Source organism: Rasamsonia byssochlamydoides (genome assembly GCF_041956645.1).
Source record: "Rasamsonia byssochlamydoides strain NRRL 3658 unplaced genomic scaffold VTN77scaffold_20, whole genome shotgun sequence".
Classification (NCBI taxonomy): Eukaryota; Fungi; Ascomycota; class Eurotiomycetes; order Eurotiales; family Trichocomaceae; genus Rasamsonia; species Rasamsonia byssochlamydoides.
The window spans coordinates 197,368-219,115 of NW_027192403.1; the positions used below are offsets into that span (position 1 = coordinate 197,368).

Genomic DNA, 21,748 nt, shown 5'->3' on the forward strand with positions numbered 1-21,748 from the left:
TAAGTTAAAGAACCGTGGGAGGGAAAAAAGATCAAACCCCGAATATATATATATACAGGCAGTTAACTATCTTCAGTTTTTCTTTCCTTTTAGAGTACTTCATATATGCTATGTTATTGCTATTGCTATTGCTGTGCTACGCGATTCATCCCTGCTGTGTGACCCATCTTCCTTCCTGACAGTGAGTCGGAGGACCACTGGTCAGTTGCGCATTGTTTTTTTGTCGTGCCATATAATAATATTTATTCATCTATCTATCTATCTATCTAATCAGGTATGTGCAGCAACTACCTAGGTAACTCACTCGCTCATTCACTCCTCTTTCTTTGTCTGTCTATCTATCAAGCATAACTAAGCAGGTACGGTACTACTTAACATGTTGGAGTTTTTTGTTTTTTTTTTTAACAGTAGATAGGTATCTACGTAGGTACCTCTTCCGTCTCCGTAGATAAAGGAAATATATACCCTGGCAGGGCAGGTTCTTTCCCATAAATCAAACAAAGTTTGGGCGAGAAAGCTAGGTGTTATGGATAGATAGATAGACAGATACGACAAGGAGGGCAAGGGCAAGGACAAGGATTGACTCAAGGCTGAGAGTGAGGATGGGACAAGCCCAGGGAAGAAAACACATGCACAAATAAAAACATATAACCCCAACGCCGTTATTGATGATGTGATGATGTGATATGAACCTATCCTATCCTATCCTATCTATCTACAACATGGGGGATATACATACATATATAGAAAATAGAAGAAGAATAGAAGAAATAGAAGATAGAAGGGCTCGAGTAAGGCAAGCACAAGGGGGAAAAAGGACAAAAAGACCAGACAAGATAATAATCGCTCCGTATGCTCCGAACCGAAGAATTAAAGATATAGACAAACAAACAAAAAAAGAAACAGAAATGGAAACAGCCTGATAATGCCTGACGATGCCTGACAATGCCTGCAGGTAGATAGATGCTATAAACATAACATCGACATAAACACCAACGTTTTCTTTTCCCTGGTCCGTTGCGTTGTCTTTGACAGCCTGAGAATAACATGAGAATAAACAAATAATGGATGCTGGCTGCTGGCTGGTCCCGTCCTGGCTGATAATCCAACGAGGTCTGTTCGCTGTTTCTTCTTGCGACGATGATTGATTAGATTAGAACCTGTATGTATTATCAACATGTTAGCAGCGAATAAACAAATAAAAGGATAATAAATAAATGAAAAACTGCTGACCTAATTTCGTAACTTCCCGCCCTTGTCATGTATCGCACCCACTTCACACTACTGTAGTTGCTCTTCTCAAACACCTTCAGATACCGCACTAGCAACCCACTGCTGGTGAACATCAACAAGTTGAACGACAGACTCAGCGGCGGCCGGCTCCAGGCCTTCTGGTGCGTCATGCTCGTCAACGTGGCTTCGGCTGTCAGCACGTACTCGCTCTGGCCCGTGAAGCGTGCGATCTTCCAGACGATGTTGTTGTGCTCGGGCTCGTACTTGGCCTTGCCCTGCGTCGTGCGTTCCGTGATCTTGGCTGTGTTGAGCGGCGTCGGAATCCGCACGACAACATTCGTCGCGAACAGCTTCGACCCGTAGTTCGCCTTGATCGCCACGCTGTACTCCACCTTGGTCGTGCCCACCTCGCGCACGATCGGGTGCACCTTGAACGGCAGGTTGACGTTCTCCGTCGCCCGGTACCGCATCAGCTCGAACTCGCCGTCCGGCGGCACGAACGAGATGGTCCGGTCCGCGTCGAACCGGCCCAATTTGACGCACTGGTGGAACTGGCAGTCCTCGAGCGTGACCGACCCGGCTGCGGCGCGCGTCGCCCTGGCGGCATCGTCCCCGTCCAGGAGCAAGCGGTCGTTCAGGCCGAATTTGCACTCCGGCATCCCCGACAAGTACGCCCGCATGATGATCTGGCCGTTGACGTCGGCGCGCAGGACCGTGCCCGTGGCGGACATGAGCAGGTTGACGTCCTCGATCACGTCGACAAAGGCCTCGTTCTTGCGGTATTTGATGTCTGCGCGGCGCCACGAGAGGGCGCCGGTGGCCTGCATGGTGATGCGGCTGGAGTCGGTGGGCGAGTTGGCGATGGACGAGCGGACGCCTTCGGTGGTGATGTACATTTTGAGCGTGTCGGTTTCGGTGTTTTGGGGGTAGCCGAAGTCGAGGATTTCTACAGCAATCAAGTCAGAAATTAGTATATGTATAAAGGACACAAGTGATAAGAGGCACCCACCATCCAACAGCTCATACACCAAGACAAAGTTATTCTTGACAGCCTCCTCGTCGAACTTCCCAAAGTACCCCCTCCCCAGCATGATCAGCCGGTAGAGGAACTCAAACACCAGGGCGGCGTTGGCATTGCTCTTGGTGACGGCCACCAGGTAGATGTTCTCGTGTTTCACATGGCTGAAAGTCGTCGAGCCCAGGGTCAGGATGGGCGAGCGCACCTGCGGGTTGGAGATGACCTGGATGCGGAAGATGTCGGCGAGTCGCGGGCGGCAGTCGTTGCGGAAGGCGCGGAAGATCAGGTTCTCGCCTTTCTGGTTGAAGATGAGGATGCCGGAGAGCATTGTCGCAGCTGTCAGTCTGTGGTCATTGATGTTGATGTTGATGTTGTATTGTTGAGTGACGTTGTGAACTAGCTGTCTGTTCTGTCCGGGTGGAGACCTTGGTCGGAGCTGGATGACTGTCAGCTAGCCTATCAGCTGGCTGCGTATTACTTCAACAATCTACAACAGCATCACATCAACCCATTTAGGGCAACTGATATGTAGACTAGTTGAATTTTTAACAAGTTACTGCTGAGATATACGTTCAGTATAATTGAGCAGTGGAAGCAGTGTCTGTGATGATCCCCGACGGCTTTAAATCGTCTCTACTGGTAGCTCTTCTCTACTACCTACTAGCCACAACTGGCATCTCAATCACAAGACGAGCATGCTACAAGAAAGAATCCTTTCCATGACTCCCCGGGAGAATATTCCCAGACATTCCACCCAAGAAGAAAAAAAAACGCATCCATTCCTGCCGTCCCTGCTAGTTTCCAACCAGCCATATGAAATTCATATAAAACATATGTATATGACATCAACAGTAAAATTACAACATACTATAGAAGAGAAGACTCTAATCCAAACAAAAAGTCACCAGACTTTGCTTTGTTGAATAGAAAGAAATCTCCCTCCAAGGGAGCAATGTCCAGTTGGAATCAGCCAGTCTAAATGCACTATTGGCACAAGTCAAAGGTATCAACCGAACAATTTGGATATCATAGGGGGAAAAAAAACACTTTGTCCAAGAAAGCAGAACCAAAACACGCTCAAAAAAGATATACATCACGCCTGATCTAGATGCAGACAGACGACGAGACGACCAACGTAATTCCTTGCATTGAAACAGATTCCTCGCATACAGACAGCACATCCAGGAGCTGGTGTCACCGGTGACCCTCCTCAGCAGCGTGTCCCAACCCGGTGCCTGGTCTCGTCCCCGGCGTCGACGGACCTTCACTCGAGACAAGACCGACTTTGGGGTCCGGGATCTGAATGTCCAGCGTCATGTACGCTGTCCGTCGGAGACTCCAGATCCGGACCCCCTCTTTGGCGCCCACTTCTCGATTCCATTTCTCCAGCCACTCCTCCAACCGTCTCAAGTGACTTTTGATCCCGGACAGCCCCAGATCATCCCAGAGCCACCCCGTCAGCAGCCCCATCACCCCATCGAACCAGTTGCGAAGGCTAAACGGATCGAACGCCTTGATGAGCTCGCTATTGATCTTGGCAATGATGCGGCGGAACTCCTGCTCGGGAAGCAGCGGATCGAGGATTTCAGGATACAAATTCGAGAACGTCGGGGCGAGATCCCCCTTGACCATCCAGTCACGGCGAATCCGGATGATTCGAGTCGTCGTGTATTCCTCCGACGTAATCGGCACATGGGGATTCATGTGTGGGAAACACGGGTGCGCAGGACCCCATGCCAGTTCCTCCGCCGCCTCGGCGTTGGGCCCCGGGCCGGAGGGAGACGAGGCAAGCGTCGACGCTCGGAGAGATGGCACCGACGTTGCGTGGCGGGGGGTATTCTCATCAGCTCTCCGTTGCTCTGTTCGACCGTCCTTGGCATCTCCGGCCATGTCTAGCTGAGGCGACCGGTCGTGCTGGTCACTTCGCCTCTGATTCCGCGGCAACGCGATGCTCGTGCGCCCGCTCTCGGTGTCCTCGACGCTGCGTTCGACGACGAGACTGGTGGGGGAGGGGGTCAGGCGACTGCGACGCTGTTCGGGGATGGTCAGCAGAGGGTACGCGTCACGACTGGGCCCCTCGAGGGGGAGATTTTCGTCCGAAAACTGCGGTGGACGAGGGGTGACGAGAGTGGTGCGTGGGATGTAGTTGATCGGATTCCAGAGGCGGGAGCCGGATGGCAGGTCGGCAGTCTTGTTGAGATTGGCCCGAAAGGGAAAGAAAGGACGGTTTCTGGACTGGGATGGACGGTGGTGCAGCGGCTGGGGGACAGCAACGTGGGCGGGGACGCCTTCAGGAGGACTCGACCGAGGATCTTTCGCCGCCAGCGGTGATAGGTAGTGAGGATCCTGGGGGCGGTTGGAAGACGCCGTTTTCGAAGACAAGACGAGGCGGGAGGGAGCTGGTCAACGACTCGACTCGGAGAAGTCGACTCGAGGACGAGTGGTGATGGAGGCGAGGTCGAGGGCGATGGCGGTAGAGACGGGCGGAGATGGCGACAGTCACGGACCACGGTTGGCGTTGCGGAAAGGGAAAGGGGCAGCGCCGTGGCCACCCCCATGCCGCAGGCAGGCAGAGAAAGAAGTAATAAGTAGTATAGTAGAATAGTAGGATTAAAGAGAGAAAATTACAGAAAATAAAATATAATAAAATAAAAAAGTAAAGACAGGCTGATGCGTGATACTACGAGATCGTTCAGTCAGTATTCCCCAGGAGCGGACGCCTCATCTCTTAAATTTAAAGCGACAAGACAGACAGCAGCCAGCCCTGTGGCCCCAGACGACGGCGATGACGAATGACGACAGAGGCAGAGATAACCCTATTGAATCTCGATCAATGCAGCTGCAATCAAGGATTGTCCGACAGCCATGCGGCTTGCAGCGGGCATAAGTACGAACGACAAGGCTAGCTGAGACGTACTCCGTATACGACGATGGATCCTTGGTCTCTCCTTTCTATTTCTATTTTACGCTTCACTAGGTAGGCTCCATACTGTACGATTATGGCATTATTAATATTATGCCATTGACACGGCACAGCCGGAAAGTTAAAAAGAGAAAAGGCAAACAAGAAGCTTCAGGCTTCAGCCTTCCAGGGAGGTCATACCTAACTAATACCTAACTAATAGTGGCTGACCCCCGAGCGGGTGGCAGAAATAAGTTAAACTAGTTATAGTTAGTTAGGCAGTTTAGGGGTGGAGGTGGAGGAGAGGACGGGATGGATGGATCTTGAACGAACACCAGGTCTGTCCCAGTAATGAATCAATCGAGTGATGACCTCCAGAGGGTGGAGGAGAATGGAATTTCGCCAGGGCCATTCAGATCAATTGATCAGTTTCTTGGCAGCAAATAACTGTACGGAGGAGAATACTAGAATGATACGAACCCAGGCCCCTGGATTAAGCCACCACAATCAATCGTTCGTCACGAATTATTAGGTTAATTAGTTCCGGAGAACCAGTTACCAGACAGACCTCCCAAATCAGATAGTCTATAGATCTTCGTGAGTCCTGACCCATGGAGTGCATATCTGTACGATTATCGGACTCCATCTTGCAGCGATCGTCCTCCAGCGTTTGGAGTAGGCTGGCTGTTTAAATAAAGTTCTCAACGACTCGCCAGTGTCGCCACTACTCTGGACTGTCCCTTAGCTACGTAAGGTAGTGAGTTTCCAGCATTTTGCGTCAGGTCAAGAGGAATCACAACTCCTTTCTTTCGACCCCTTGTACGCCGTAGGTTAATTAATATAATATAATACTACACTTCCATTTAACTACCTATCCCAGGTTCTTGATGTAATAGGAAAGTATGATATGATCCTGGTCAAGGAAGCTCATCGTAATTTTATGCGTAGTCTGCCAGAATTCTGACTCCTCCGTACTGCTGAGTCTTGGCCTTATGCTTGGCTTCCTGTAAGCCCCGGATTGGCATTGCTAGCTACCTACTAATAATGCTAATAGAACTCTGTACGGAGAACTCCGTACTGTACGTATCGAATGACGCGTTTGTTGCGATGGGTCTGGTTAATATTGGTCGACTCGCATGATCGAGCCATATCCATCCATAATCCATCACCAATGAACGAACGCCATAATAAATAATAAATAATATCGGATGATGCAATCAAATCAGTCAATTATCACGCCAAGCAAGGAAAAGTAAAGAAAGAAAGGAGAGAGAGGGGCCAGCCTCCTTGCTGCAGCCCTGGCCCTGTGGATCCCCAAAACGTCATAGCCAGGTACGTAGGTAGCTATACGGGGCCTACTTAACCGAGCTGAGTAAATAATACTAAACCCTGTTCCTGAACCTCCAGGGTCCTGTCTCATCCTGATTCCTTAGTGGAGTCTGCCCAGGAACCTTGCTCGATAATCATACGGAGTAATAAAGTTCGAGGCTGGATACTAGCGCCACCTCCACTCCACCTCCACCAACGCCGACTCAGACGGCCAGACCAGACCAGACCTGAGAGACTGGTGAGGTCGGAGTAATACTCCCCAGAGTATTAACTGCACCAGTGAGTTGACGACCATCAATTCATTTTCCTGATGATATAAACAGGGATAAACGATGCTGTCCTGAGCAGTACACTCGCTAACAATAATAGTTGCCAAGTCATCATCCAATAACGAGGAAATGCGGAACTATTTTCACAAGTATATCATATCAACGCGACAACCCCGTACTGACAGAACGAGCGACAAGGGTATACATGGTCTATAAGTCTAGACAAGTGGCGTAGTGTGTTCCAACTCGCAGCATAGGCAAAGGCATAGATCAGTACATAGGCGATGGAAGGGTGATATATATCCGTATGTGACCGTTAGGCAGGGAATGAATGTATGTACATTACATACATACAACATACAGTCAATCATCACAGCAGCGGGTATACATTATACATGCAAAGGGGAGGAAGGACTTGTGATGGCAAAAGCCAGAAGAATCCAGGATAATGGAGAAAAGAAAAAATCGTCAAATCAACCGCCAGAATCCTAACTCATTCATACTTCGTTGAACATTAAGCTTTGTATGGTCGTGGACAGGGATTCTATATCAGCCAGCATAAGCAGGGATGTATGTGCGAGAAATTCCAGTATAAACAGACCCTAAATAATCAACATGGCATTAATCACGGCCCCGTCAATCGCCTCCCATGACTTGACGATTCGCAACCGCTTGCATCCGGCGCAGCACCTCCCGGTGGAGATCGCGCATTTCGCCCCGCTGCATCTTCTCGGCGATGCAGTTGTCGATGTATTCGGATGCCATCTTCCGCTGCTGCTTCGCCAGTTGGGCTTTACGTTGCTGCTCCAGCATGCTCGATCTGGCGATATTGACGTCAGCCAGCGGCGTCTGGGATCGTGTGAGATCCTCGCGCAACGACACGCGCCAGGCAGCCATCGTCATCTGAGCTTTGGACCTGTTGGACTCCCTCCATGCGCGATTATTGACGGGATTCGAATCGCCACTGGTGCTCTTCGGATCGGTCGCCATGCGCAGCAACGTCCGGCGTTGAGAAAGGGGCATGTCATCGTCGTCCTCGAGCAGACTCAGCTGGCTTGCTTGGCATGACAAACGCCCTTCTTCGAAAGATTGCCGAAAATAGGACCGAGGAGGAAGCCAAGAATCACGACTCAGCGACACGGACGATATTCGACTTCGGACCATGCTCTCACGCTGCGCCAACAAAGAGACAGGCTCATCCGCTTGGGTGTGCTGGAAATTCGCCACTGCGCTCTGGTGGATCGGTGCTGCGGCAAGAGAGGTGTTCAGGAAAGGACTAGAAGAACTGTGTAATCCACGCAGAGCAGCGGGATGTGGGTGTGGAGCAGACATTCCCGACATCAACAGGTTTGGACTGGACGCTGCGGGTTCTCGAGCCAGGCGAGAAGCTTGCGCAGCCATACCATCGGCATACCCAATGGGTGAACATTCATGAGCAGACTGCTTGGACACAGACGACGATCGATTAACTGTATAGGCCATAGGCTCTTCAGAGACACGGCTCTCTCTAGCAGGAGGCGGTGGTGCATTCGTAGCCGTCTGCTGCAACTCTCCCACTCTCACAGGAGCAGCCACTTCTGTGCCCCGGTGCTCGACATCAGCAGAGTCATCTTGCACCGGTTGGATGGGTTCAAGTTCGGGAGTGTCTGCCTCCGAGAGATGTTTTGCCCATTCGTTCGTGCGATAAGACATGACTACCGGGGAGACATGGCTGGGTAGTCTCTCAACTGCTCCAGCGGTGAGAGATGCCTTTCTTCCGGTGCTTGCCCGAGATTGGGACCGTGACGAGGATCCTTTCTTGACAGTTTCCTCCTTTTCTGAGGCTGCATCTGAGGACTTCATCGGTGGGCTCGTCACCGGGGATAAACAAAACACCTGGCCGGCTGGTAAGACAAATGCAGCCAGATTTGGTGGTTGTTTCCGCTTGGAATCCGCCTGGGGAGCAACTTTTGAACCATCTCGCGCAAAAACTTGCTGTCCTTGGCGGCAGGGTTCTGATTGATTACTCTTTTGTGGAAGATCGTTTCCCTCTTGTCCTTCTTGAGAGTTCTCTGACAGTTGATCATGTTGTAAAGGAGCCTCTTGGACTTTTGTTGAGCATAAGCCATTCTGGACAGGAGTTTCTTCTACTTTCGGAGATGCACCAGAAGCTTTTTGTTTATGAGTTTCTCGCCTCGATTCCATACCAGCTTCAGATAAGTCTTCTGCCTGAGATGCACGTTCCGAAGCGTTATCTTGTAGATCAAATTCTGACTCGTCGTCGCCGTCCATGACTCCTTGCACGGATGAAGCTGGGCTTGCAGGTTGAATTGGCACGAGCATTTCCTCAGATTCGGACGGCATCCTGCTGCTGTTCCTGGACAGCCGCCTGAAGAAGGTGCTGCCTGATAGTCGTCTAGATAACCGTGTCGCAATAGATTCAGCATCATCACAAGTTGCCCGAATAGAATGGCCATCATTATTTTTTGGAATATCTGCGGGATCGGGAACCTTGAATGGGAGAGGTGTCACGGTTGGTGGCGGAGTCATTGGCGAGGGATCTGTTTGGACTGGCGCAGTTTCTTCGGGATGAGCACCCTCTTCCTGATCCTGCCCTGCTGCCTCCGGGTTGTCAGGATCTTCCGTGTTGGGAGACCCAGTCTCATTTCCCTTCCCCTCTTTCTCGTGAATCTCCTCCTGAATTGTCGTCGGCTGCGTTGAATCACGGCCTGGCTGACACTGATTCGTCATTTCCACCGTGTCGCCTGGAGCCTCTGCAACTTCTGTTGCAGTCGAGCATTTTCGCGGACTTTCCGTCTCCTCAGTCTCCTTACCAGAAGTCGACTGACGGTTTTCCCGATTGCCGTAGACGGCTTCCCAACGGGCCAGTTCCCGCATGTTGTCCTCTTCGAACTTTCTCCCCATTTCTGCTTCAGCTTCATCCTTTTTCCTCTTCTCCTCCTCTTGCAAGGCGGTCTGCCTCTTCCTCCTTTCTCTCACTACCCTCCATAGCCTGAATTGGGAAAGCAGACCCATCAAGCAGATGATGACTATTACCGCAAGTTCCACGCGGATCCCCCGAGTGATCGGATAGGTCGTAGTGTCCAAAGGGAAGATATTGTCGTTGAGATCTAGAGTAAAGAGTCAGCAGCGTTGCGACCAACAATCCAGGTAATCCAAATAATCACCCCATATATACAACCAGAACTCCTTCAATCCTGCCCGACTGAAACAGTCGATTCCGAGGACTGCTGCTGTACCACCAGCGAATGCTGTTGATCCGATCAATGCATAGGGTCTCGTGTACGAGCTGAATGATAAAGCATACGAGGCGACGCAAAACGCTGCGATAAAGCCAGCTTTGATTCCAGAGCTGGTGAGGAGACCTCCTGCCTTCAAGGCAAGAATCCACATGCTGAGGCAGAATCCTCCCAGTAGGCAACCCAGTCCCTCGGTCAGCTCCTTGAAGACGAGAGAGAGCGCCCCAAATATCACCCCGGTGAAGAAAGCGGCCACAAAGTACGCTCCTTGTACGGCATTGCTAACCGGAGGACTCATGACATAGACGATCAGGACCTAGATAAGATGCTCAGTAGCCATCCACCAAGCAAGGCCCATGCGGTGAAAATATCAGCTGAGACATACCGTAACTGCTAAACTGGTAGAGAATGCCGCGGATAAGAAGACATGAAGCCTGCAATAACCCATTAGGATTACGACAGATACCATCTCGAGAGTCGAATCTCACCATTGATTCTTGATTCCAATCAAATTGTAGCACATCCCCAATATGATCAGGACAACACCTGCCACACCCAATGCCGGCGTTATCTCTGGCTCAATCGGGAGAGCATTCGCATTGACTGCATCTGCAACAGTCAGTCATGTCAAAAAGTAGCCTAACTAGGAGACGTCAACTGGCCTTGTGTTGCATTTGTGGCGTTTGCCGATATAGGCACTGCGGTTGGTTGGGTGACCGTTCCAGCTGCAAGATCCGTATGGATATCAATCATCGTGGTGGAAGCACTCGCAGTGGCTGAAATTGAGTGCTCAGCAGCGAATGAGGTACTCGTGCTGGTAGTTTGCGATGGCTGTGCTGACAGGACACCAGAAGAGACAGCTGATGTCGTCGTCGTACCTCCATCGGTTTGTCTTGCATATATGGAAACATCCCCCGCGACCACAGCACAGCTAGTGGTGATGGATGAGAAAATAAGGACCGTGTTATCGAGACGCATCTTGGCGCCTGAAATTAATACTATAGACAGATTATAGTTTCTGGTAATCTTTGCGTGTGATAAAGCATCATGAGGATGGTCACATAAACGTAATGAATGTCTAATCGTAATTCCGCCTCATTTGCTGGCGATCTTGATATCAACGAGAGTCGTCGCAAGTAGCAAAATGGTTAATGATAGAAAATGGTCAGTGTCCTCAGGGGAAAAGAGAGAAAGCAGTCGGAGACAAGGAGGGACTAATGAGCGGAAAAGAATTGAATATTGTTCCGGAACGAGTGCGGTGAACAAGCCACAAAGAAAGGATTGACAAGACGGTCTACTCTACCGGGAACTGCTCGATCAGCCATGGTTTTTATTCTTTCCTTCGAAACAGATCGCTTCCAAGTAAGGGCAATGTCGGCAACAGGTGACGTGTGAGGGACGATCCACCACAAGTCAAAGCTCTGACGGCCCTCACAATTGGGGTAATATTAGCCCGGTTTAGCAAGAGACGGACCTAACATTGAAGGGCATATGTGAGCCCATGGCAGTCGATTGTTCCCAAGAATGTGGCATCATCTCCTGGGGTGGAGAAGCTAGCTGTCGAACTTTGCCAACCTCAGATCCGATTCGGGTTGACGACAGGAGCAGATGTGGGCAGAAGTCGTGATTCGCTAAGGCAGTACATGATAAAATATACTTGCTTGACGCCAATGGGATCACTCTCATGCAGTGGTGGCGATGCATGGATATTGCATACTCAGCAACAAACGAAGAGAACGCATCGCAGGCCGCGGGGCATGTATCACGCTCTAAAAAGCAGCTGGAGATGTCTGCAGCTAATTTGTGCTGTGAACTGCAGCATGACTGACAAAGTCAATCGCTTTTTTCAACCTAGAGTTTCAATTCTGCCTGTCCCAGTTCTCTGCTCTGGAAATCATTTCCTCGGTAAGCGGAGTGAGATCTAACGGGGAGTTCTGCTTTGACGAAGATCATCATCACGATAACGTAGTACTCCGTAGATACGTAGGGCGATCGCAGCGGGGCGCCTAGTTTGGAGGAATCTGGCTTTGGTTCCTGACTAGCGTCGACCGTCTGATTTAGCGACAATCAAGACCCGCCGGAACGCCTAAGAACCGAACGACGTGTCTCATGGAGTATGCACCACGCAGGCTGGCAGACTGCAGCAGTGAGATACGAAGTGATTGGACTGACAGAGCAGACATAACCTGCCCTGCACAATACAACTCGAATGGGAGTGCCCAGTAGGCTCCAGACTTGTCAACCCGCGACAAGCAGGGCTGGCTATTATAGAGATGAATGCTCTCATACGATGAACGGTAATTTCCGTGTCGGTAAGGATCGGTGGCAGTTCTAAGCAGTAAGGTTGTTTCTTCTGTCTTGTCGAGTTTCCTTTCATTCTGTCTTATTTTTTTCTTCAATTTTCCCATTTTTCTGCAGGGCGGCCTACCAATTTGTCATCTTGTCTGCAAGTCACAGGAATAGGATATTTAAAAGCCACAAAATACGGAGTACACTATAGAGCATACTTGCATGTTATTGGAAGTGACGGCACCAGCCACAGTCCGAATCTATGCCAAGCACTTCTCGCACAGATCCAGGATCGGAGGCCATTCAACCTTACTCTGTACTCCGTATGATGTATCAAAGATGGACGGCGCTAAGATATGAACCAGACATCCATCGCGTTTCAACGGGAAATATTATTTGCAAATTGTTGCCAAGTTGCCAACTAGCAGTAGTAGGTGGGCCAGCTAGACGGGCGGTGGCTGGAAAAGATAGATTGCACATCAGCCAGCGAGTTCTCCTGGCTTCAATGAGGCGATGGTAGGTATAGAGCAACTGCGAAAGTACTCCGTACCTCTTCCAGTAGGTATACTCCGTAGATGGACATCAGTAGATGACGATTTGGCAGGACTGGCTGCGGTGTTTGCGTTCTGTGGGCGACCTGGCGACGACTCGTGTGACATGTCACTCACGTCTGTCCCGGATCAGGCGGACAATCCCTGATCACGTGATCAGCATAGCTCCGAACGCGTAGCGGTGGATGCTGCCGAGTTTTCAATTTCGAGAAACAAAATCTGAAAATCTCTCTTGATCAACCTTCTATTGTCTACCAACCTCAATTGCGATTGATCTCTTCGCACCCAGACAAAATGCAAGCTCTCCGTCCTCTCCTGCGTGCCCGGGCTGCTGCCCCAGCGTATGCCCTCTCCTCCACACGCTCCTTCAGCTCCTCGTCCTCCCACAACCTCGCCCGGATTACCATCACCGGCCGTCTGGGTACTCAGCCGGAGCTGCAGGCCACCTCCACGGGGAAGGAGGTGGTCAGGTACGTGGTTGCCTCAGAACACGGGCCACAAGAAAACCGCAAGACTAGCTGGTTCAATGTCTCCTGCTTCCCTACCGCGGTGCCGCAGAGGGATTTCCTTCTCAACCTGCCAAAGGGGTAAGTCTGCTGCTGCTGCTGTTGTCTGTCTTCCTGTTTGTCTGCATAGGTAAGCAAGCTAAGTGACCTGCGCGATATCTATTAGTTCCCTCGTCTACGTCGAAGGTGACGCCACCATGCGGACCATCGAGACTCCCGAAGGCAAGAAACGCAACAGTCTGAGCGTTGTACAAAGTGAGTCACTATCCTTGTATTCTCCTAACTTTGTGAGCGGCTCGATACTGATATTCGCCTTTTTTTATTTCCAGCAAAAATTGAGGTTCTGAGGCGCCCGTTTAGGTCCTCCTCTCAGTCCTCCGAGTCTTACTCTCAGGAGGGATTGCAGCAGCAGTAGACGTGCGGCTACCCGTCTATATATGTAGCTAGCTATCCATCAACCTAGTCAAGGTGTTGGGCGTTGGTTGTTTGATTAGACGAGACGAGACGACACATGTGAAAGGCGAGGGCGAAGGCGAGGGCGAGTCATGAATTCTTATCCGATACTTCTCCCCTGTGTATTACTTTTAATCTCCTAGGTTCATCGATTGTCCTCTGTGTGTCATGTATCGTCATGTATCGTCATGTATCGTCATGTATCCCCTATATATGAGATCTCTATATATGAAGAAATGGATGTGATATGATGGGATGTATACCTTTGTTCTCAAGCAAACCCAAAAATTTCTTTCTCGTGTGTATATTTACGATTGGAGAGGGAGAGAGAGACTTCTCTGTTGCCGAGAAAGAAAGAGGCCTGACTCTTTGAGAGAACCTTTTCTTCTTTCCACTTTTCCTTCTCTTCATTCAATCAATCTCTACTCTACTCTATAGACCCTTTTCTAGAGGAAACTTCTTCTTTTAATATAATAGAATTGATTGACTTACGGAATCCATCTTACATCCATGATACCTGGTTGCTCCAATCTCTCTTCTCTGTTGGCTTAAAGGGGGGAAAAAAAGGTATGGGGGAAAAAAAAAGCTCCGCGTCCAGAGTAGTCTGAATTGGAGATCATGGTATGTTTCTCTGAGTAGACTAAAACTAGATGTAGGATTGCCATCATTTCCATGGCATATCACAACATATCTGTTCTATTACATTGCATTCAGTGCCTCATCAATGTGATCCATCCATGTTCATCAAATCAGTCGTCAATCGATTAACCCCCACGTAAATATCCCTGAAAGAAAAGAAAGAAAAAAAGCCCAGAACTTGAGAGGTGTAATCATCATCCTACTCAGTGTCTAAAGTAGAAATGTTTCCCCACCCGCATAGTTCATAAAGAAAGAGACGCGATAGAGGTATCTGATGAGTACATACATAGTCGGTCGATCACACCTTGGACTCGCTTGCCTGACGGATCTCCTGAGTCACAGTGATGATACCCTCGAGAGGAGGAGGGGGCGGGCACTCGTCCCCCGCGCTCATCCTCCCACAGTGGCAGTAATGGCGATGGACAGAAGGAAGTGGGAGATCTTTCTCGACACCGACAGAGGAAGACGCAAATACCTCTGTGGAGACGGAATTGAGTCGGATTCTGCTGCGTACATGTCGTTAGAGCGGACAATGCGAAAGCTCGAGTGTAAGAAGATGAAAGAAAAGACATACTTTGAGAACCTCCAACTCGCCCGGCCAAACATTGTCTTCACTCGGTCGCTGACCTTCGACACGAGACCACCGTACCGGCTTCCCGACCCTCCCGTCGGAACCCGTGGTTTGGCAAGCGATGGAAACAACCGACCCAGTCCCATCTTGAGGAGCAACGAGCGATACACGGCCGTCGCATCGTGTCCGAATCCGAAGAACAGAAACAGACTGATACTTCCTCCGATGGGGATCCAACGGTCAAAGCTGACGGTGCCGTGGGTGGGGATCCTGGGAATCGTATTCCAGTCCGGACCGTGCACGCGACTCCACGAGTATGGTTGCAGCGGAAGCGAGGTGACCACGTTTACGTAGAAGACGTATGACTGCAGTGGCAGGATGGCGAGGATCATGATGAAGGAGAGGATGAAGAGACGCAAGAATTTCGGTCCGGAGACACTGCTACCGGCTGAGCTGAGGATCGCAGAAAACTGGGTTCTGTACTTGACGAGGCGGATTAATACGAGCACTGGGAATGTTGTTAGTAACAATTTTGCATCAAAGTGAGGACCAAAGCGTACGTACCCCCATACCAGCCGGCGAGAAGGCATACCACCGGAGGCCAAAAATAGGAGAGCACAATGCCTGGCCAGCTGTTGTCAAACGTGCTCATGCAACCAGAAATGGTCAGGAGAATGTACCGATTCGGTTGGACAGGATAATGGGCGATCATGGCTAGGACAGGCAATCCGAGGCAGAAGAAAATCTCGACAGCCCGTTTCCGCAGGCGCTGGGCGCGACTAGGGACGAGAGTCGCCCTGTCGCTGTCCATCACCTCAGCCAGACTGCGAAAGATACACAGCAGAGCACCGGGAAGCCCGATGTAGCTGGCAATCATGAGTTTGACTTCTACGTCGCAGAGACCCGCGCCGCTCCACCACGAGTCCACGTCATCGGTAGGCCAGATCAAGGCATTCGCCACGTTGAAGACATCGTTCACCAGGAACCAGCCGATGAGAGACGATGCCGGGAAGTTGCGGTTTGCCGAATGCCAGACCAGAGGCGGAATGCTGAGGATGATGGCCAGCAGAGAAAGAATCGGGATGGCAATAGCCTGAGCAGATGGGTAGTAAACGGCAGATTCCATGATGAACAAGCAGTATCCAAAAAAAAAAAGAAATGGGCAGGAACTTTCTGAACCTCGTAATCGATGCTTCAAGATAGGTTCTGGAGTGTAACAAAGGCCTGTATCAAGATCTTCGAGCCGGCTTTGAAGAAATCGGGTTCAACCAATGAACGCCTGGATAGGAACAAACAAATGAACAGAGAAAGATTATTGTATCAGAAGAGGCTTTCAAATGGAAAGAAAGAACAGTTTTTCATCAACTGAAAACAGGCATGCAATGCTCAACATGGAACGATAGGAAGGTGTTCGAGAGATGACTTCTCCCATACCGAGCAATGGAAGATTTAAAGCAGACGTATAGCAACTGCCTGTGAAGATGGACAGGGATGCCATCTTTATTGGAAAAATTAGTATAAATAAGACAGCTGTGAAGAGTTATTGATGGTGGTCGAGAGGGAGTTGAAGATTCACAAGAAGAGGTATGCTGGACCATACCCGTTTCGGGTATCAATAACGCGGAGGGGTCGAAAGTGAATAACTGAATAACTTGCCGCACCACAACCTGCATGCTGGATTGTCTCTCATTTTCGTCAACGAGAAACCTGATTGGGATGTTAAGCCAGTTTGAGGTAATTCCTGTTTGTTATTCCTTGCTTGTCCTTGTCGAGACATCAGTCGACTTCCCATGTGGCCTACAATGATGACCAGAATAAGGACTCCACGCTAGAATTCAGGACAAATAGTCACTTTACCCCGCGGTACTGCTTTCGTGCTTGTCTATTGTGGGGGGTAGCAGACTCTTCAGTCTTCGACTCGTTAAAGCTCGAGGCAGACCTACGACACTGCCAACGACGTACGGAGGGGTAAATCCTGCAAAATTAATCATCGCTCGCGCTCACTAGCACCGACACGGCTCCTCGAGCGTGGGGCTCCGAGATCCCCGGAGGGTGGCTGCAGGTATCCAGCCAATGAAATTGATGAACCACAGATATTGATAATTTGATCCATGCGCAGATCGAAAGCAAAAAAAAGCTAATACTTTTCAGAGTCTTGTGGTTCTGACTGCGTTTGCAGGGTAGATCACAATTAGCGTGTGGAGAAAGGCGCCGCGGATCCGGGGAAGATCGCCGCCATCGCGTCACCCACGTCACACTCCTTTGTTCACCAGCATGAACTTCCCTGAACAACTTCCCTTCCTGCTATCCGATGGGTAGCGATGTATTTGCGCATGGTTAGTACTACCACTGTCGTTCTCTGCTGCAGATGGAGCCTTGCTAATGCTTTCATTGACCATGTAATGAAGGCGCAGCTTTGTGCCTAACGTAACGTCATGACCGAACCCCCGCAGTCATCGTCCTCCGGAGCCCATGTGAGCTCTCCCAACTCAGCCTCTCTCCGACAGCGGCCTCTGGGGAGGGCTGCGACCGTTGCGGACCCTCCAGCGACGGCTCAGAACTTTCGACGCAACTCTGCCTTGTCTGACACCGTCTCCGAGGCCAGACAGTCCATCCGGTCCTCCACCGACGGTCTGCTGTTTCCACGCGTGAACAAAGATACAGGGGTCGCATTGTACCCGGAAGAGTCGCACTGGCACTCGGCGCCTCTGGCGCTGGCTTTGCTGCCCGCAGTCGGGGGGATTTTCTTCAAGAATGGAAGTGCGGTCATTACAGACGTGACTCTACTGATCTTGGCGGCCATTTTCCTGAACTGGTCGGTGAGACTGCCATGGTAAGCAGACAATACCTTCATAAGCTGTTGAGTGAAATGGTCCGTTAAGGGGGTCTAGGAACTGGTATCGATCCGCTCAAGAGGTCCGTCGGCAGGACCCCGAAGAGTTTACGACCGATGTCACTGAGGAGGAAGAGGAGAAGAAAGACGATGCAACTGGAGGACGATCATCGCCAAAACCTCGAGATGGACGATCTAAAAGACATTCGCAGGAGGCCTCCGCGGCTCGCGCGGCAGCCCGTGAACTCCATATTCACGAGCTCGCCGCGTTGGTCTCGTGCTTCGTCTTCCCGATCATTGGAACATGGCTGCTGCACGCCATCAGAGGATCTCTGTCCCGGCCTTCGGAAGGCCTGGTGTCCAATTACAATTTGACTATTTTTCTTTTAGCCGCGGAGATTCGCCCTATTGCTCATCTCCTGAGGCTGGTACAAGCGCGGACGCTGTATCTACAGAGGATTGTCGCTGCGTCGGCGTTTGAGGACGACAGTATCGACAAGAACAGGATTCCGGATCTCATCAAACGTCTAGAGGAATTGGAAGCTCATGTTGCCGACACAGCGGCCGCGCGACTCTCCCCTGACCCGGCTACTGCCACTCAGAAAGGGCAGGACGCCCCTCAAGATGTTGTTGCACAAGCGATGTCGGACGTGCGAAAGGGATTCCAGCCCGAGCTCGACGCTCTGAACCGCGCCGTGAGGCGCTATGAGAAGCGAACCACCGTCATGGCTTTCCAGATAGACTCTCGCCTGCAGGAGCTGGAGACGCAAGTCCGGGACGCCCTGGCACTCGCTGCTGTGGCGCAGCGATCTGCGATGGACCGACGTCAGAACTTCGCCTTCATCCTGCTGGACTGGATCTGTGCGATCGTCGTCCTCCCAGCACAGACGCTGTTCGCGTTGGCCTGCTTACCGGCACGGATCGCGGCGTGGTGTCTGCAGAATCTCAAACTCTTGCTAGGCGTGAAGCGGCGCAGCAAGGGTAGTAAGGGGAAGCAGCCGAATCGTTCTTCGTCTGCTCGACCAACGACCTGGAGCTGGAGAAACACGAAGGGCACATGAAATGACAAAGACTGCTTTAGTCTGATACGATATTCGATGGACGTGGAATTTCTTTCTATTTTTTGACATATTATCTTGTTTTTCAATACCCAACGCGCGACACTGGATGTCATATCGATCTATTGATCTGTTCTATTTATTCTATTCGCCTTTATTTACACCAGCCGGTTGATTCTTTTGGTATACTCATGCCGTTCTGCTACTAGTACCAGGTGAATGACATTGACGATGTGCAAGCTCACACCAATACCATATATCTTTAATAGCTAACTCGGAGAAATAAATGGACACGGGGTTTCCTTCTTCTTCTCCTGTAGTTCTTTTTGCAATAGATGTTCTGTAGAAATAAAACTCTGCGCCAATTCACCTTGAAATTATGCGGATATTTATTATACCATTAGTGAAGTATACTCGGAGTATGACGTGATTATTATATATAAAAGGGAGATCCTGACCTTCCCTCTTTTTGTTTCTTTCCTTTTTTTTTCCCCTTCCAAAAGAAAACAAACGAGTTCCATTTCCGTAACCTCAAGAGTAACGTTCCCTACCTAGGTAACAGTATACTGTTAACTATACCTAGTACTCTGTACTGAGGTTCTTTCCAGAAATGGCATGCTTTATTGATTAAATTAGGTATAGTACATACCTAAGCTTTGTGTGGTTAGTACCAGATGACATGACCCGCTCAATCTCCCTCATAAATCACTAAGTGCCGCTGCTGGCACAGCCACAAAGTCAGTGTGTCCGAGTGGTTAAGGAGACAGATTAGAAATCTGTTGGGTTCGCCCGCACAGGTTCGAATCCTNGTTGGTTTTTCTCTTTTTCCATTTGGGTTCTTTTTTTCTTTTTTTCCTTCTTTTCTTTTCCCCCCTCCCCTCTTGTCCTTTTGCCTTTTTGTTGTTGTTGTGGTTATAGTGCTGCTTGCTGATCTATCGACTTGATTGATTTATAAGAAAAAAAAAGAGAGATTGCCCTCTTCCGTCATACTGTACTGTCCGACAGATTTTACCCAATTTGCGGAGTATGGAGTATTTTCAGAAGAGCTGGCTGATATGACGTCAACTCTGGCTATTCTTTTTTCTTTCTTTTTTTTGTTTCTTTTCTTTTTTTCTTTTTTTTTTCCTTTTTTCCCTTTTTTCTTTTTTTTCTTTTTTTCTTTCTTTTTTCTGTTTTGTTTTCTTTTTCTTCTTTTTCTTTTTTTTCCCTTTTCGTATACCAACTGTGGATGGGAATATATTTGCTACTTTATATATCCGAAAGAACTCTTGGAGTAAATATACGTTACAGTTCTTATATGGACTTGATATGATATGATTGCGTATGATAGGATATAATGATGTTCTTTCTCCCTCCCCCTCTCTCTTTGGGGCTTCCTCTGCACATGTTTAGTTAGCACCTGATTGATCATCTGCAAGTATTCATTTTTCTTCTTCTTCTTCTTCTGCTCTCCTCTCTTTTATTATATCTAGATATTGACTCTTCTCTTCATGAAGTCTGTACGTTATCTTTCTCCTCTCTCTCAGATTTCAATATCGGCGCTGCCTGTGGCTGGCTACCGTAGGCGATGATCCGGACCATGTGTCTTCGTTCACCGTCCTCGAAATCGGGGATTGGTGAAGAGGCCCATAATGACTGACAATCTCCCTCTGTCTGTCGGTTCCAATATCGGCAAAGTCCTGCTCTCGCTGCATAATCAGTTAATTTATTCAGACCTCACTGTGTGTCTCAACTCACAAAACAAGCACCCCCCGCTGCGCAGCCAGCAATGCAACCTGATCCAGCCCGTCCTTGCTCAACCGGCTGAGTTGGACGCCGCGGATCTCCGTCCCCAGTCGCGGGGTGATGTTCTTCACGTGCGCCTGCGAGGTGCGGATCTCTGGCAAGGCTGGGTCTGCGCGACTGCCTGCCTCGGGGATGTCTTGGAGGGGCACATCGAGGGCTGGGCTGAATCCTTCTGGTCGGATGGGGAGGTAGTCGGGGTAGAGGGGTGAAGTGATTGTCGTTTGGATGGACATGGTGGGAGGCAGTAATTAGAGACAGTACAGTAGAGTAGTATAGTGTAGTCAGTATGGTTAGGGCTGCGAAAAGAGCAGTAATAAATAAATGAGATGGGCGTAAGATATTTATCAGTAGCCTTCTGTACATACATCCAACCAACATATATATCTACTGATAAGTACCTAGTTACCCAGCTAGTCAATTAATCCATTAGCGCTATCAGAAGTCAATCCGCATATCACATCATACCATGATAGGTACCTAGGTAGGTATCTGAAGGTTCCAAATGCATCATCCTATTCTCAACCTTCTAGTTAAGGCCTAGTTGGGACTTCACGCCAAGGTCCTCATACTACTTACGTAACTTGCTACCTATGTAGTGTAGTTAAATGAACTCTTGTCCGGTTCTGCTACTCATGAGGGAGTGGCCCATGATTTTGTTGCTAGTACTATACTACTTCTGTGGATAGTAATTAATTACCTTAGCGAGCGCCTGTGGAGAGGTACATTACATGCATAAGAATTTAAATCCAGTTTAGTTACTATGAAGAATGATGACCCTTATTATTATAATTAGAATAGTTATCACATGCGAGATACCATTCGGGAAGACAAAATCTCTATCTCTATTGACAACACGTTTCGTTACTATCAGTCGATATAATCATGTAAAGAGAGACTGACAAGAATCCACCCTCCCCTACCTAGATAGCTATCTATGTGCGTAGTTATCGTGTTATCTGTCTATCTATCTAAATAACAAAGAACTGATCGATCTCTCCCTCCCTAGTCACTCGAGTAAGCCATGTATGGCATCCCAAAAAATGAAATAAAAAAAATGCAATGCAGGAATAAAT

General features: G+C 49.4%; 7 protein-coding genes across 7 annotated transcripts; 2 read left to right on the top strand and 5 right to left on the bottom strand.

The window, feature by feature from the left end:
* Nucleotides 1-1,153: 1,153 nt before the first annotated feature.
* VTN77DRAFT_2945 (uncharacterized protein) lies at nt 1,154-2,579 on the bottom strand (the record flags this gene model as incomplete). The annotated part of the gene is made up of 3 exons (XM_069418840.1): nt 1,154-1,160; nt 1,234-2,179; nt 2,243-2,579. The coding sequence occupies 3 exons, from the start codon at nt 2,577-2,579 to the stop codon at nt 1,154-1,156; spliced, it is 1,290 nt and encodes a 429-aa protein (XP_069279003.1).
* An 866-nt stretch (nt 2,580-3,445) lies between these two features.
* VTN77DRAFT_2946 (uncharacterized protein) lies at nt 3,446-4,141 on the bottom strand (the record flags this gene model as incomplete). The annotated part of the gene is made up of 1 exon (XM_069418841.1): nt 3,446-4,141. The coding sequence occupies one exon, from the start codon at nt 4,139-4,141 to the stop codon at nt 3,446-3,448; it is 696 nt and encodes a 231-aa protein (XP_069279004.1).
* A 155-nt stretch (nt 4,142-4,296) lies between these two features.
* On the bottom strand, nt 4,297-4,809 carry VTN77DRAFT_2947 (uncharacterized protein; the record flags this gene model as incomplete). The annotated part of the gene is made up of 1 exon (XM_069418842.1): nt 4,297-4,809. One exon carries the CDS (start codon nt 4,807-4,809, stop codon nt 4,297-4,299), a length of 513 nt encoding a protein of 170 aa, XP_069279005.1.
* A 2,578-nt stretch (nt 4,810-7,387) lies between these two features.
* On the bottom strand, nt 7,388-10,968 carry VTN77DRAFT_2948 (uncharacterized protein; the record flags this gene model as incomplete). Its single annotated transcript, XM_069418843.1, has 5 exons — nt 7,388-9,861; nt 9,919-10,306; nt 10,376-10,424; nt 10,479-10,593; nt 10,653-10,968. The coding sequence occupies 5 exons, from the start codon at nt 10,966-10,968 to the stop codon at nt 7,388-7,390; spliced, it is 3,342 nt and encodes a 1,113-aa protein (XP_069279006.1).
* A 2,156-nt stretch (nt 10,969-13,124) lies between these two features.
* Nucleotides 13,125-13,751, top strand: VTN77DRAFT_2949 (uncharacterized protein; the record flags this gene model as incomplete). Its single annotated transcript, XM_069418844.1, has 3 exons — nt 13,125-13,417; nt 13,503-13,591; nt 13,666-13,751. 3 exons carry the CDS (start codon nt 13,125-13,127, stop codon nt 13,749-13,751), a joined length of 468 nt encoding a protein of 155 aa, XP_069279007.1.
* Nucleotides 13,752-14,726: 975 nt separating this feature from the next.
* Nucleotides 14,727-16,125, bottom strand: VTN77DRAFT_2950 (uncharacterized protein; the record flags this gene model as incomplete). Its single annotated transcript, XM_069418846.1, has 3 exons — nt 14,727-14,931; nt 15,003-15,507; nt 15,564-16,125. The coding sequence occupies 3 exons, from the start codon at nt 16,123-16,125 to the stop codon at nt 14,727-14,729; spliced, it is 1,272 nt and encodes a 423-aa protein (XP_069279008.1).
* Nucleotides 16,126-17,434: 1,309 nt separating this feature from the next.
* VTN77DRAFT_2951 (uncharacterized protein) lies at nt 17,435-18,893 on the top strand (the record flags this gene model as incomplete). Its single annotated transcript, XM_069418847.1, has 2 exons — nt 17,435-17,832; nt 17,891-18,893. 2 exons carry the CDS (start codon nt 17,435-17,437, stop codon nt 18,891-18,893), a joined length of 1,401 nt encoding a protein of 466 aa, XP_069279009.1.
* Nucleotides 18,894-21,748: the final 2,855 nt, after the last annotated feature.